General features: G+C 39.4%; 1 protein-coding gene across 6 annotated transcripts in view; it reads right to left on the reverse strand.

Annotated features, from left to right (window-relative positions):
* LOC117402749 (utrophin-like) overlaps nt 1-17,546 on the reverse strand; it is a 251,345-nt gene that overhangs the window by 40,867 nt on the left and 192,932 nt on the right. For all 6 annotated transcript variants that reach the window (XM_059024118.1, XM_059024119.1, XM_059024120.1 and 3 more), the window contains 6 exons: nt 15,875-16,076; nt 13,925-14,010; nt 7,698-7,855; nt 5,712-5,878; nt 4,037-4,148; nt 1,193-1,329 (listed from right to left, as the gene is read on the reverse strand). In XM_059024118.1, coding sequence (XP_058880101.1) covers nt 1,193-1,329; nt 4,037-4,148; nt 5,712-5,878; nt 7,698-7,855; nt 13,925-14,010; nt 15,875-16,076 — 862 coding nt within the window. The remainder of the gene's footprint in view (nt 1-1,192; nt 1,330-4,036; nt 4,149-5,711; nt 5,879-7,697; nt 7,856-13,924; nt 14,011-15,874; nt 16,077-17,546) is intronic.

Below are 17,546 nucleotides of genomic sequence, written 5' to 3' on the forward strand. Positions count from 1 at the left end.
AACCTGAGATAGCTGGAGCAGTTTGCTAAGGAAGAGTGGGCCAAACTACCTGTTAACAGGTGCAGAAGTCTCATTGAGAGCTACAGAAAACGTTTAATTGCAGTGATTGCCTCTAAAGGTTGTGCAACAAAATATTAGGTTAGCGGTCCCATCATTTTTGTCCATGCCATTTTCATTTGTTTTCTTATTTACAATATTATGTTGAATAAAAAATCAAAAGCAAAGTCTGATTTCTATTAAATATGGAATAAACAATGGCGGATGCCAATTACTTTTGTCAGTTTCAAGTTATTTCACAGAAAATTGTGCATTCTTCGTTTTTTGTGGAGGGGTACCAACAAATTTGAGCACGTCTGTATATACATATATATATATATATATATATATATATATATATATACACACACACATATATACACACACACATCCACATCCACCAGCCCTTTCCATGTACTTCTAAAGTAGTGTACTGCATCATTTGCACAAAATGCAACCAATTGGGGAAACAAAGACGTTTTGCAGATTGTTTTGTGGAACATTTACAAAGCACTTGAATCAACACCTTGACATTTCCAGTAGCCCGACACTTCAACAGCAATAATCACACTGCTGAAGAAATAAAAAAAACACTTGATTTGATCTTTAACAACACAGCCAGAAAAAAATTCTGAAGAGAACTTTTAGGAGGAAATGTATTTGACACAAACAATAGAAACTGAATTCAAACTCCTTCTATAGTAACAACACAAACAGCAATATTAAAGGGTTAATTGAAGGGGAATATCATATATGTACTGTACGAAAAATGGAAACAGATGATGCCGAACATCACATAACTCAGTACTGGCTAGACTGGAAACAAATTTAAAAATGTATAGTCATGCATCCTTAACTGAGCAGAAGTAATTTACGGTTTGTTTATAAACATTTTAGATACAAGATTGGCTCAATGTACCAAGAATGTAGAAGAAACATTACTCTTTTTCAAAAAGGCTACTTGAAAGAATGCTACAGATTTACAATGCCACTTAAAATTCATTATGCCAATTTATGTTTAACTTAATGGATGCCATAAATTAAATTCCTACATCAAGTCTCGAATTCTGACAAGATAAAGGACTTGCAGTTCAGAAAAAAAAGAAAGAAAGAAAGTTAAATGAAAGCTGACAAATGCCATGCCTTCATCACTTACGTTTCCAAGTTATCACCCTCTAGTACTGTCTGGACTGGCAGGTATCCAAGCCGAGGGTGTTTCGAAAAGTACTTCTTGGATCTAAACTTGTTTTTCAGTACCTTTGTAAAATCTCGTACATCTTCCCCGGAGGTTGTCTGAATCAAACAAAAGTTTTCATTTTTAATATTAGATTAAGAAAACATGAAACTGCTTACATGTATTAAGAACCCACCACAGAACTTTATGATGGCTGCAAGGCAATACTATACATTGTTTGTGATGTTTAAATTTAGATTAAATTAGCTTTAAAGCCAATAAAGACTCAGGAGTGCACTTAGAAGATTCCATAAGTTCTAGAATAACTCCACAATTTTTACCTGCAATTTTTTATTACTCAATCAGTACAAACATTAACAGATTATTTGGTTAACACCACTCTGCATCTCACTGGATGTTAGTTAAATAATATTTGTGTACTAATATGGCAAAAAAAAAGAAAAAAAAGATCGAGCTGTTCCTATAAAACGCATGGTATTTTCTTGTACCAAGCTTCAGCATGCATTTCGTGCAGTACATGATTTAAATGCATAACACTTGCCCATCTAGTTTTCTGTTCAAAATAATTTCAGTTGTTAATAGATGCCTTATCACTAGCTATTAGATTTTTCAAGGAATGCAGAAATTACTATCTGATAGAATAAGGAACATTGATACCCAACCTAGATCAGAATCAGTACTGTAATTAGCTGAATGAAGGCATGCCTTTAGGTTTAAATGGAAATCGAGTCAAAACTGTAATGATACAGTGCTCGCATGCTGGAAAATGTTTTATATATAGAGTAAAACCTTTATCAAACTTCTGCATCTCTAATTTTTGAGAAGAAAAAGTGCCACTGTCAGAAAGTCTAAAATGGTAAATTGCCCAATGCAGAGCTTTAGAGTTTATCTAGAAATTGAGGACAACTTTAAACAGTCACATTAAGACTTCAAAATTGAAATTGTACAGAAAGATTGATAAAGATGTCTATGCTAATACCAACGTATGCACTGTAGTCTGGAAATGACAGGTATTGTTGCAATTTGGGTCAGTGACCAGTGAGAACATATAATAATGCACTAACAGCAGCTATTTAAAATCACCAAGTAATGTAGCCAAGCAACTTGTTATGTAAACAGCAATGCTCTAGCAGTTAACTCCAGTCCCCCATGCATGCAGCTAAAAACAATTAAAGAAATGTAATCTGCTTCCTGGTGAAATTTGTTGTGATAAAGAAAACAGCAAATCATTCCCATGATGCTACATTCCTCATCCATTAGGGAAGTGAAAACATTTAAAAACAAAATAATAAATACACTAAAACCAGACAACTGAGCGTGCACATCCACAAAATAAATGAAGTTGTGCAAACGTAGTTGCTACAGTCTGCCTTGACAGAACACCTTTGATAACACGATTTCAATTGATTCAACAACAGCTAAATGAAAACAAACTGATATGACAGCCATTCACAGAAATTGCCCATCTGACCTATTCCAAAATTAAGAAGGAAAGATAAATCAGTTCATATATAAACTGAAACGCTCCAGCTGGACAGTAAAGGAAGCCTTTTATATCACTCAATAATTCTACTGCGAGGAAACATCAGCTGGAAGCTCCGACAAATTGAAAATTGATTATTTTAGGGGAGAAACTGGAGATCATTCAGTCTCTAAATAGATCTGCTATTAAGGCCTCTGTACAGGGTCTCATTTTTGAATTGCACTATTATAACACAACAGTAAATGGGATGTATATGTAAGTTTTTGAGTAGATATGAGAGAGTGTACAGTATAACGCCTCCTTGTTAATTTATAATAATGTCTGAAGTAGAGAAAAGGCATAGAAGTCATGGACCAATTTAATTAACAAACCAGACCAAGACTGCTGGGATGTAGCTATAAGTTCCCTAGAGTTATGAATCAGTCAAACTTAAAAAAGGTAAATAATCATTAGCGTCAGTTTTAGATTTAAAATAAACAGCAAACAATACCATGATGAATCTGATACAATGACGTGGTTTCAAAATAAAAAGGGTGGGTGTTTTGTAAGATACTAGTTGCAAGCTAAACATTTGTTTTCCCATGGTGTGACTTGAAAGGTTGTCACAGATGCACAAACATTCTTCAGGCTCTCCAGAGAAACTGAAACTGAATTTCAAACACCAGAAGAGCTCAATCTCCTGTACAAAGCTACTGTCGATTCTCAAGTAAACTGTGCTGTAAGCTTGGAAATTAAGTTGTGGTCCACGTCACACACTATTGCCATTTCCACAATTGTCCTAAACCATGAACAAACATTTGCTTTAGATAATTATTGCTATGTGGAAGTAAAAATCTGGTGAGAAACTAAGTCAAGTAGACATATGCTTGCCTTCTTCAGTGTACTGATTAAAATCTGATGAAGCATTTTAAAGTTGTAGATAACAAGAATCTGCTTCATAAATAAATCAGAATGAATAAATCAAATGAATGAATGAATAAATAAATAGAGAAAGAAAGAAAGAAAGAAAGAAAGAAAGAAAGAAAGAAAGAAAGAAAGACAGAATCCCAGGGGCTCCCAAGTGTCACATCCCGCAGGCACTCCGTGTGGAGTGCAGGATGTGCCTTATAGCCTGGACTTGTATTATTACTTGTACTGTGATTTCTTGAAATGTATTTGTTTACGACTGTAAGTCGCCCTGGATAAGGGCGTCTAAGAAATAAATAATAATTATAATGGATTAAACTTTTTTTAATTTTTTTTTTTTTTTTTTTTAAATCATTGGAACCAAAGGCATGATTATTATTTTGAATAAAGATGATTAGCATTGAAGTGGGACTCACAGGAGTACAGTATTCCACCATTGGATTGTTTAATTTATGGCCCTTGGCTGTACGTCCCGAAAAGAAACAGCTTTGGCAGACATCATAGTTGAAGTGCTTCAGACTGCGGTACCTGGAAAGAAATTTAAATACAAAATCTGACACATTTTCCTTTGATGTAAAGTAACCACAATGACACTATAACAAAATATACATTATTTATTATTATTATTAGTAGTAGTAGTAGTAGTAGTAGTAGTAGTAGTAGTAGTAATACTAATAATAATAATAATAATAATAATAATAATAATAATAATAATAATAATAATAATAATAATAAATAATAATAATAATAGAAGATAGATAGATAGATAGATAGATAGATATTTGTTTATTACAAATACCTTTGTCAGAGACGGGAAAAACTAAATAAAAAGCAAGATTAGCATATTAAATGTGAATAATCTATTTGAGTGAATGATTTTTGTTCTCCTTTATTTCAGCCTTTTATGTAAAAGCCACCAAAGCAATGGTAAACAAGTTAATTAATGAGAGAAACACATTTCAACAGTTTTTTGATGATTTTCAAATATGTGCATATTTCAAATATCTGGAATCTCATGTTTTTTTAAGTACCGCATTTTATAAAATAACGCACCACCACACATAAATACGCCCACCTCCCCAGGAAGATTACTCTTTAATGAAACAAAGAGCACAAAACAGGCCACAGCTTTCAGCCCCTTTGCTGCAATATATCACTGACATTTCAGTAAAGGGTTCTGCTTTGTCAAATGTCAGCTGTAATGTATTACCAAAAAAGTTTATGGTAACACTTTAAAATAAGTGTCTGCTCATGATTATTTCATGTGTATTAAGCAAAATGTTATGAAGTCCTGAAATGTGACTTCTGAATTCAATCGGAATTTCATTTGAAATAAAAATTAAAGAAACTGAAAAGTAGAAGACATTAATTTACCACATTTACCATGGCTGTGTGGAACAATATACAATGTAAAGAGGAACTACATCTCTTCCTAGTTAAATAAAACAAACCAAAATAAAAGATCTTGTCCGGTAAGGCATGTTTTTGGGCTATCAGGGCTGTGACCTACATTTTAGCACTACAGCCTTGCACACTACCACAAGGAATAAACAGAAAGAAAGGTAAGCAAGCTGGATTGACAAAACAAAATTGATAGGGGCTGAACTCTACAGTGTTCTCAAGGGGATTCATTAAAATTGTAAATCCACAATCTATCTATCTTTTTTTTTTTTTTTTTTTTTTTTTAATTAAAATGACTAAATCACAACTTAGGGTGGTGTTTCTAAATTCATCATATTACAATTAGGTTAAGTTTTGAGATGCTATTGTTCCTGTAATGATGCAGAATTCCGTTCAAGGCATACAGTTTAAGCCACCAGCCAGTAAAACATCAGCCATTTCCATTTAGCATTTGTCCCTTTTTTAGATTGTTCTCATCTGCATTTTTTGTGTGACTCAAATCCCCTTAACAGTACAATATGTTGATAACAACATGATTGCCATTAAAAGGTTTCATACATGGTTTACATACATTCGCTGTTGAAATACCTATCCAGCAAATACACCCAAATGAAGCAGTGTTTTGGCTCAAGTGAGCAGCCACATTTCAGGACTGCAGGAGGGCTCCTATGCCCCCCAGTCTCGTCTCACCTGAATCCGACAATCGGACACTCTTTACAGATGTTGCACTTTGCCTGGTGCTTTGCTGTCTCCGCTGCAGCAACGCGATGCAAGACAGGAAGCCAGACCATAGACTGCGGCTCCAAGCGCATCCAGTCCACAAAATGCTTGTGCTCAATCTCTCCCTTGTTTGGTGTCTAAAGCAAAAAAATATAATAGACATCACTGAATCATTCAAAAGAGCCACAGAGGAGGAAACAATGAGATTGATGGATCTGTGGTTTCTTATCTCAGCCTACGCAACATTAAAAGTATTAAAGACTCCTCACTCAAGTTAACTGGAACCAACTTCAGTAGATGCATGAACAATGCAACCACAATACCATAGCATATTTATACTAATTTAGAAACATCTGTAATTAAAGTGGGTCTGATAATTACATCTTCCTTAACGAATAGTGAATATAGCTTTCAATTTAAAAACAACAAAATATTCTGTAGCTTTTTTTAATATGGCTGTTATATTTTTTTAATTAGGGTTCTGAATTTTGGCATAACTGACATTTGCATGTTACTAAAACAGTCCACTAATGAACAGAGTTCCGAATATTAGCAATTCTAATTAGCTTATGCTGGGTGTTCAGAGCATTAACCCTTTGCGGTCCTATGTCGGACCTGGTCCGACATTGAAATTTTCCCTTTCCGGTCCAATGTTGGACCTCGTCCGACATTATCAAAAAGACGCAAAAAACAGGTCTCTAGTTGTTTTTTCTCCGGAAAAAGCCGAGAAAACCATTCAATGGCAGAGTGAGATCGATAGGAGCCGAGAGAAGCCGAAAAAAAGGGGGCGTATCTCATGAATACACATAGCCCCGGCATCACATGGATAGAAACGGACATAAACAAACAAGATATCTGCTTCTGCATCCAGCGCTCAAAGAATATCACAGACATTTGCAGAGCTTTTTTTAGATGTTAGTAATAAAATAATGACTTGGATCACATTATTGAGGAGTCTGGTGATAAAACGAGTGATCAGGAGATGATTTATCGGTATGCACTACTGTCAAGAGGTACGTGTAAAAAACAGCGAACGAGGGGTGGGGCGGGGCTGGAGATGCAGTACTGAGTGTCCTGTTGATATACAGTGACTTTTAACCCTGTTTTATGGTGAAAAAAATACTTTTAAACAGCGCGTCTAAAATAAACTGCGAGTGTGAAAATAAATTGGACCTGACGCGCCTAATATATGGACCGCAAACGGTTAAAATTTCAAGATGGTACCTTACAATGCAATATCAAAATAATGTAGATTTCTGTGTACAGTAGTGTATCATTGAAAATAAGCTTGGTCCCAGTTTTCTTTTTTCATTTATTCTTTTTTTTTTTTTTATTTAATGTGCCCAATTATTTTACCCGCAATTTTTCTCCCCAATTTGGAATGTCCAATTATATTTTTCTTCTCCTCACCGCAGCAATTCCTCCACACATCTCAGAAGATTCGAAGGTTCAGTAGGCATCATCCTATCCCACGACCAAGCCAGCTTCCTCTTTTACACCCAGGAACTCAAGAGTGGATGTCAGCAAGCTACCGACCTCTGCAAGCCAGCCCTACAGGTGTCCACTTTTGAGCTCACTGGGTGCCAGGCCAGCAGGGTTTGCTGTGGCACGAGGAGAAGAAACAGTCCCTGCCTAACCCACGGGAGCACCAGAGCCATTCAACGCTCCCTTTGGAATCCCCAGTGAAGACCGACGACTTCTCTCAGCCAGGATGCGAACCTGCGCTGTATGACTCACCCTCCACACTACGAGTCTGCATTTTTAAGGTAAGCCACTCAGGAACAGCTTCCAGTTTATTAATGCACTTGTAAGGTTTTATGTATTTGTTAGATGTCTGTCACCACTAGTTGAAAAAAATGGCAAGTAAACAGATGTTTATTTCAGATGGATATGCTAAAATGTCCAGATTGGCTGTTCACATTGAAAATACTGAGCCAGGTGTTTGGGTATACGTACGTGCAGGAAGCAGCTGCGGACGCTGGGTTCAATGTTGCTGCCTCCAAAGGCGGCCACTTCTCCAAGCTGCCGAGGGATCTGGATGGCATCATGAAGCAGCAGCCCTAAGTTCCTCTGGTCACACATCTCTGTAGGGCCAGCGACTTGTCTAAAAAGATCTGTGAACAGAAACAGAAAAATCAACCAAGTTGTTCTTAATTTACTTTTCTACTCTGTAACTGTCTGTTCTAGATGAAGATATACTCGGGGCTTATACTTGGGGAGGAGGCGTGCCAACTCCTTGGAAGACTCACGTGCTTGGTGGAGCGTTCTAGCGTTCTCTCTGAGCCAGATGAGGAAGAGGAGGAGTTAGAGGAGTGCAGACTCCTAGTCCTGCTCCTGCCCCTAGAGGATAATTTCCTAGCTCCCAGTGTAACAGGGAGTGGGGAATCTGTTGACCGCACTACAGGGGACAAATGGGGCAAGTCATGCTTCGCCGGTGTCAGAGATACCAGTCTCTGGAACAGCAGGCCAGCCTGTTTTCCAGTGTCCTTAGAAAAATGAGCACAAGACACACAGAGCGGCCTTTAATTGCCTACTCTGCATACTCCCTTCCCAAGCAGTGGATGCACCTGTTGTGCTTATCTTCTGCTGGAATGTTTCTCTTGCACAAAGGTGAAACCCAGACATGGTGCAAGGCTGAAAAACAGTTCAGCCGTGCAATGTATGCGCACAAGAACAGACAGTAAGCTGACTGGTGCTGAAACTGTTGTGTACAGTGTACACAAAAATAGAGCACTGGTAACAGTCTCGGTGTCAAACCAGACTGAACCTGGTCACTGGTACCGATTCTGGTAGTACAAACCTTGGTACCAATAATGACTGGTACCTACTTTGGCACCGACAAGGTCACTGGTACCGGCTGTGGTACCAACCAGGTCACTGGTACCGGCTGTCGTACCAACCAGGTCACTGGTACCGGCTCCGGTACCGGCTCTGATACCAACCAGGTGACAAGTACAGGTTTTGGTACCAACTGGTACCAGCTCTGGTACCGACCAGGAGACCGGTACAGGCTCTGGTACCTGTTCTGGTACCGACCAGGTAACTGGTAAAGACTCTGGCACCGACCAGAGACTTTGTACAGGATTTGGTGCAGACTGGTACTGGCTCTGGTACCGACCAGGTGACTGGTACAGACTCTAGTACCGACTGATACCGGCCCTGGTACTGACCAGGCCGCTTAGAAGCACTGGTACTGACTGATACCGGCTCTGGTACCAACAGGTCACTGGTACAGGATCTGGTACCGGCTCTGGTACCAGGACAAGTGGTGTGCAGGTAAAAACCTGAAAAAGCCACTGGCAGTCTGCAAGCATGCACTGTAAAACAGACAGAGGCTGCAGTGGCCTGCTAACTAGAAAAATCTAGTAGCCTTCGTTGTCAGTGCAGCAAAGCAAACTCAGCAATGGCATACTCTGAATAATTTCCAGTTAAAAAGGTCCTTGCCAATTCGACAGCAGAGTTTAGCTAAAAAGCCATTAACACTGGCGGTGTCTCTATAGCGCGAAAAGCTGACTGGGAAAAAAAAAAAAAACGGCTAGCATAGTACACTGTCTGTGTATAGAGGCGGACTCTAGTACAGAGACAGCCTGCGTGCACTAGATTTCTGAACAAAAAAAAAATTAGACACTATAAAATTATATATATATATTGTAATGATTTGCACCTCTCTCGGGTTCGTTGCCCCTTTAAAACCAGTGACCCAACAGACACAAATTGATTTTTCTTGCGCGGTTGCGCTATTTTAATAAACAAAGAAATAAACAAAATACAAAACAAACACCTAGCTCTGTACGAGCACTAACTAACACACACAGGAACTCCCTGACTAACACGGGACAGCTAAGCTGTTTCCCCGTCTTTTCAAAAAACCCCGGTTTAACACAGCACTTACGTTTATTCAATGGCTACTCGGAGACAGCACACCTCTCTGCCTCCTTCCACTCAGCAGCCCCGAGCAGACTACCTGCTCTCCTTTTAAACCTCCACCTGGATCCAATCTTTAATAACACCCAGGTGCGGATGATAATTAACAATAAAACAATTAAACAAAACAATTCAAACAATAAACCAATCAATCCAAAACAAAAGTGCATTCCCCACAGATTTCTCTCGCAGGGAGGTTTTAACCCCCTCCCTGCTGTCTCTCACAACCCGCTTCCTTACACATCCCCCCCCTTGTCTTTACAAGACACAGGCCATGAAACGGCCACCTCCTCCCCTAAAACCCAACCACCCACCCTCGAGTCCACAAATGTCCATTTTCACCCTCTTCCACGGGCGAACTCGAGGGTGGATCGATCCATGTCCCGGCTCAGCCAGGTAGGGACCGCGCACCGGCGACGAAGGACCCCAACGGTTTGTCAGGGGCGACCAGAACGGCAACCGGGGCACTGGAGGCTGCAGCAGCGGGCAGAGGTCTGCAGCTGGGACCCAGTGCAGCGACGTCCGGTCATCTAGGGGGAGCGAAGCAGTGACCAGGGGGAGCGTAAGCGACGTCTGGGAGCAGCGCAGCGACGTCTTAGTGTCCGTGAGGAGCGGAGCAGGGGACCAGGTGCAGAACTGTGCCCGATTCTGCCGACTCCTGGGCTCCAGGTCTAGTGACGGGAGGTCCAGACCAACCGACAGGGTGTCCAGGCGCAAGGGGTGAGGGACCGGACGCAGCGACGCCGGACTGGACAGTAGGGGTGGTGGTCGGGGCTGTGGTGGAGGTATGTTTTCCACCTCCTCCCTGGGCTCCGGAAGCAGCGGCTCCTCCCCTCTGGGCTCTGGCAGCGGCGGCTCCTCCCCTCTGGACTCCGACAGCGGCGGCTTCTCCCCTCTGGGCTCCGACAGCGGCAGCTCTTCCCCTCTGGGCTCCGGCTCTTCCCCCTCTGGCTCCGACAGCGGCGTTACCCATACCTGCTCCCACTTCTGGAGCAGCAGGTCTATCTCTGTGGGCTCCGGATCAGGTAGCCCCCACTCCTGTCTCCACTTCTTTACCTGCTCTTTCTGAGCAGCCGTGTTCCGATTGACCATTTCAATCAATTCTTTAAAATCCATTATTTGGGTCGTAGGGGCGCCCACACACGCTGCCACCAAATGTAATGATTTGCACCTCTCTCGGGTTCGTTGCCCCTTTAAAACCAGTGACCCAACAGACACAAATGGATTTTTCTTGCGCGGTTGCGCTATTTTAATAAACAAAGAAATAAACAAAATACAAAACAAACACCTAGCTCTGTACGAGCACTAACTAACACACACAGGAACTCCCTGACTAACACGGGACAGCTAAGCTGTTTCCCCGTCTTTTCAAAAAACCCCGGTTTAACACAGCACTTACGTTTATTCAATGGCTACTCGGAGACAGCACACCTCTCTGCCTCCTTCCACTCAGCAGCCCCGAGCAGACTACCTGCTCTCCTTTTAAACCTCCACCTGGATCCAATCTTTAATAACACCCAGGTGCGGATGATAATTAACAATAAAACAATTAAACAAAACAATTCAAACAATAAACCAATCAATCCAAAACAAAAGTGCATTCCCCACAGATTTCTCTCGCAGGGAGGTTTTAACCCCCTCCCTGCTGTCTCTCACAACCCGCTTCCTTACAATATATATACAGACGTGCTCAAATTTGTTGGTACCATTACAGCTCATTGAAATAATGCTTCATTCCTCCTGAAAAGTGATGAAATTAAAAGCTATTTTATCATGTATACTTGCATGCCTTTGGTATGTCATAGAATAAAGCAAAGAAGCTATGAAAAGAGATGAATTATTGCTTAATCTACAAAGATATTCTAAAATGGCCTGGACACATTTGTTGGTACCCCTTAGAAAAGATAATAAATAATTGGATTATAGTGATATTTCAAACTAATTAGTTTCTTTAATTAGTATCACACATGTCTCCAATCTTGTAATCAGTCATTCAGCCTATTTAAATGGAGAAAAGTAGTCACTGTGCTGTTTGGTATCATTGTGTGCACCACACTGAACATGGACCAGAGAAAGCAAAGGAGAGAGTTGTCTGAAGAGATCAGAAAGAAAATAATAGACAAGCATGGTAAAGGTAAAGGCTACAAGACCATCTCCAAGCAGTTTGATGTTCCTGTGACAACAGTTGCAAATATTATTAAGAAGTTTAAGGTCCATGGAACTGTAGCCAACCTCCTGGGTGCGGCTGCAAGAGGAAAATTGACCCCAGAGTGAACAGAAGGATAGTGCGAATGGTAGAAAAAGAACCAAGGATAACTGCCAAAGAGATACAAGCTGAACTCCAAGGTGAAGGTACGTCAGTTTCTGATCGCACCATCCGTCGCTTTTTGAGCGAAAATGGGCTCCATGGAAGAAGACCCAGGAGGACTCCACTTTTGAAAGAAAAACATAAAGCCAGACTGGAATTTGCTAAAATGCATATTGACAAGCCACAATCCTTCTGGGAGAATGTCCTTTGGACAGATGAGTCAAAACTGGAGCTTTTTGGCAAGTCACATCAGCTCTATGTTCACAGACGAAAAAATGAAGCTTTCAAAGAAAAGAACACCATACCTACAGTGAAACATGGGGGAGGCTCGGTTATGTTTTGGGGCTGCTTTGCTGCGCCTGGCACAGGGTGCCTTGAATCTGTGCAGGGCACAATGAAATCTCAAGACTATCAAGGCATTCTGGAGCGAAACGTACTGCCCAGTGTCAGAAAGCTCTGTCTCAGTCGCAGGTCATGGGTCCTCCAACAGGATAATGACCCAAAACACACAGCTAAAAGCACCCAAGAATGGATAAGAACAAAACATTGGACTATTCTGAAGTGGCCTTCTATGAGTCCTGATCTGAATCCTATCGAACATCTATGGAAAGAGCTGAAACTTGCAGTCTGGAGAAGGCACCCATCAAACCTGAGACAGCTGGAGCAGTTTGCTCAGGAAGAGTGGGCCAAACTACATGTTAACAGGTGCAGAAGTCTCATTGAGAGCTACAGAAAACGTTTGATTGCAGTGATTGCCTCTAAAGGTTGTGCAACAAAATATTAGGTTAGCGGTCCCATCATTTTTGTCCATGCCATTTTCATTTGTTTTATTATTTACAATATTATGTTGAATAAAAATCAAAAGCAAAGTCTGATTTCTATTAAATATGGAATAAACAATGGTGGATGCCAATTACTTTTGTCAGTTTCAAGTTATTTCAGAGAAAATTGTGCATTCTTCGTTTTTTGTTGATGGGTACCAACAAATTTGAGCACGTCTGTATATATATATATATATATATATATATATATATATATATATATATATATATATATATGAAAAGCCGCTAGTAAGAATTAAATATCGACTCACTGAGAGCTGAGCAGCAAAGGAGTGTGAACTTAGCCGCAACAAGGTACTGAATCCTAGGAAGTGGCGGGAGAGTCGCCAGCTTCACAAAGGGCACATGGCCGCGGAGGGGACTTAAATCAGAACTTAAAGTTAAGAAGAATTATCGCTTAAAAAGCGAGAAAGTGAATTAATCTTCTTATCTCTGTGGTTATGACTTAAAGTCAGCGCTTCCTCAGGCAGGCTGAAAGAGAAAATGGTACTTATGTGTCAGTCGTCTTTATCTCTCGGGGGTGGAGGCAACATCTGACGTATACAGGGCTCTTAAAGGAGCAGCTTTGTATAAGTGCTCATGTAATTCGGGCTATAAGAGGTTATATCCCATACAGTAATGGTTACATTTCGTACTTAGAAGAGGATTTCAGGTTTTCAAAAAGTCCTGAAGCCTTCAGAGTCCATTTCTTATCCTGAACTTTATTTTTAAGAATGTGTGGGAAGGCGGCAGCATACTGAAATCAGATGAGACGATTAAGTCCTTACATCATGCTTTCCTGAAGGGAACAACACTCCCAAACTGAGTGTGCTGCTATCTCTCCACCTGACGGTGGCTAGTGAACCAATTAATTAAGCATCAAGCATTGCCAAGGTACAGTTGACAGACAACTCTATAATGATGGAAAGCTGCTTTAAATGCTTTAAATCCAAAATGTAATATTGACAATAGTCACATTCTAATCACATTGAGGAATTTTTGGGAGGTCTCACAGACAATTCCCCAATCTCTGTAATGTTACTGAATTTTTTAGATTAAACCTCTTATCCTTGAATCCTATCATACATAAAGCCAATAAGTATACAAAAATAATATGAATGAACACTTGCATTTATATTTTTCTTCCAATAGCCCCTTGGAAAGAGACAGCAGTCCAATCTTCATAGCGAGCACTCTGATCTTCCCACTGCGACCACTGAAAACGGAGAAAAATAAAATAACAAGTTAAAAAAGAGAGAATTTTGTCTGCAGATATTGTAAATCAAGTTTCCTGAAGGCAAGTCTTGCATTCTTTTTTTTTTTTTTTTTTTTTTTACAAGCACTTAAAATGAATGCATTTGGGTTATAAATATTTTAGCACTCAAATAAACCCTTACATAGTAATAGCTTCAATAGCATTGTCTAATGAATTTTCCTGAGTAGACAACAAAAAAGTTGTGCGATGGCAGTCGGCACTTTTCAAAATGTAATGACTACAATGCAGTATTTTTTGTGACAGTAACCAGTAATCTCAGACTACTGCAGTTAATGTTACAGAACTCTGTGCAGAGTTTACAAAACACACACTTTCATTGCTGACACCTGTGTTGCACAAATTTAAACCTAACCCGAGTGCTTTGATATTTCTATTCACATATCAGGGGTCATGAATCACACGGGGAACACATTTTAGGACAGGGAGATCGTGTCTAACTAACCTGCTTGATTTTTTTGAGGATGCAACATCGACAATGGATAATTGCAAAGCGTATGACATGGTTTATTTCGATATCTAGGAAGATTTTGACAAAATCCCTCATAAAAGATTAATTCTCAAACTGAACGCAGTAGGGATTCAAGGAAATGCATGCAGATGGATTAGGGAGTGGTTAACATGTAGAAAACAGAAAGTACTGATTAGAGGAGAAACCTCAAAATGGAGCGAGGTAACCAGTGGTGTACAACAGGGATCAGTATTAGGTCCTCTGCTATTCCTAATCTACATTAATGATTTAGATTCTGGTATAGTAAGCAAACTCGTTAAATTTGCAGACGACACAAAAATAGGAGGAGTGGCAAACACTATTGCAGCAACAAAGGTCATTTAAAATGATCTAGACAGCATTCAGAACTGGGCAGACACATGGCAAATTACATTTAATAGAGAAAAGTGTAAGGTACTGCACGCAGGCAATAAAAATGTGCATTATAAATATCATATGGGAGATACTGAAATTGAAGAAGGGAACTATGAAAAAGACCTAGGAGTTTATGTTGACTCAGAAATGTCTTCATCTAGACAATGTGGGGAAGCTATAAAAAGGCCAACAAGATGCTTGGACATATTGTGAAAAGTGTTGAATTTAAATCAAGGGAAGTAATGTTAAAACTTTACAATGCATTAGTAAGACCTCATCTAGAATAGTGTGTTCAGTTCTGGTCACCTCGTTACAAAAAGGATATTGTTGCTCTAGAAAGAGTGCAAAGAAGTGCGACCAGAATTATCCGTATGCAGACAGGCTAAAAGAATTGAATCTATTCAGTCTTGAACAAAGACGACTATGCAAACATTCAAAATTCTAAAAGGTATTGACAATGTCGACCCAGGGGACTTTTTCGACCTGTAAAAAGAAACAAGGACCAGGGGTCACAAATGGAGATTAGATAAAGGGGCATTCAGAACAGAAAATAGGAGGCACTTTTTATGCAGTGAATTGTGAGGGTCTGGAACCAACTCCCCAGTAATGTTGTTGAAGCTGACACCCTGGGATCCTTCAAGAAGCTGCTTGATGAGATCTGGGATCAATAAGCTACTAACAACCAAACAAGCAAGATGGGCCGAATGACCTCCTCTCGTTTGTAAACTTTCTTATGTTCTTATTTCTCAATTTGAACTCAAGTTCACCAGCAGAAAGACCAGTTCATTCTTCTTCATGCAAATCTTCCCAGTTTCTGTAAATGTTGCAGGGGCTATGAAAAACTTTAATCTACCCCTTACTTTTCTATAATATATACAGGTGTTCGGCTACAAAATAGCATATTTTTAAAGAGAATACAACATATGCATATGGGGTACTTACGTATCATACACGTTCAGCAGCCAGTTTAGACACATGTCTACACAAAGGGGCACATTTACTAAGTCCTTATGATTCTGCTCCAGCCCATCATAAAGGGTTGTTAAACAGTTAATTACATCTGGGACATTCAGAAGTTGGTCATTTTGGGTAATTTTGTGCTGTTCAAAAATGTTCTGCACCACACCAAGGTCCAGCAAGTCCACTGGAATGAAAAACAAAACAAAAGCTGTTATTATGAAGTCGCAGTTCTAATCAGTACAAAGGGGACTTGTAATGATTCTCAAGTATTGTTAAATAAGAGCCCCCCCGACAGCTTAATGCGAGCTAACCTCAACCTTCACCACTTTCTCCTCCGCTCCTCCACAGAAGTGAAGCTAGATTCAATTAATGAAATTCCCCAACAAGCTTGTCTATATCACATTCATAGAAAAATGCAAACGGTATCTTCATTAATTTGACATGTGACCCCACAGATCACTCCACCCGTGCAACTGATGGTGAAGTAATAAGGACCCTGGCACCTCAGCTAAGCTGAAGCATGCAGTGTTTATTAACTGCAATGAGCAACAAAAGTCACTGGAGAATGTAAAAAGTTCAAATGTTAGGCATCATATTTTATTTAATAGACTGAGTAGTTTTAACAAGCAAATATAGACTATTATAGAATATTTTTTGTATTAAAAAATATATCAAACCCAAACCTAATAATGTACTATAGTATTGTCAAAGACATAAGGTATACATTGTATCATAAAATTAGCGATAACATGGCTGTGAAGTACATTTTGTCTATTCCTCATCAGTCACTTATGTATTTATATGCCCCGCTTGAAAGTTCTTAGCATTTTAGGGTATCCATTTGTTTGTTTATTACTTAAACAATGACAGTAATTAAACAGACTCATACAAGACTGCGATCTCGAACAATTCCCATGGTTTTCTTTATTGTGACAAAATTACTCTTAATTAAAATAGGAAAATGAACCCAAAGACTCATTCCCGTGTTTTGTTAAAACGATACACAGATAGGAGTCGCTAACCTAGCACAGGCTTTGTATTTTAAGATAGCTAGCAGTCACTACCACTACTACCATCGAGTTTCCAAAAAGGTAAGAATTTCAAAAATGTACATTCAATGTTAGATCCCTGTAAAAAAAAAAATAATAATAATTGTGGCATAAGAATACATATATTAAGCTTACAAAAATGTAAAGATCTATGTTTCAAATAATTATTTCACAGCACAGAACAACAATTTCATAAGCTCAGTAACATTTCTGACACCTACAGTAAGAGTTATATCTCTTGGTAAATATAGAGTGATAAATATTTCTGTAAGCAGAGTATGTCCAAAAGTGACAATATGGTTGCTAATCTGCACAGGATATTACACAGGGAAGTGTGGTGTCACAAATGTCACTTTTGATTTGCCGACTGCATAATGGGGAGCTTACAAGATGTCATTCAAGTAAACACAGATCCATTTTTCACACCCGCTAACAATGTGATACTTCAGGATTTTTGTTTCAGACTGAATAAGGAGTTCTTATATTAAATATTTCCAGAGGGCATGCTCATCTCTGGAATGCAGATTGATCGGGTACTTTATAGAATTAAAAGCCGAGAGGAACCTAAAAACAAGAACTGGGGTTGTGCATTGTGTAAACCCAAA

The sequence above is a fragment of the Acipenser ruthenus genome, chromosome 5 (genome assembly GCF_902713425.1).
Source record: "Acipenser ruthenus chromosome 5, fAciRut3.2 maternal haplotype, whole genome shotgun sequence".
NCBI classification, from domain to species: Eukaryota; Metazoa; Chordata; class Actinopteri; order Acipenseriformes; family Acipenseridae; genus Acipenser; species Acipenser ruthenus.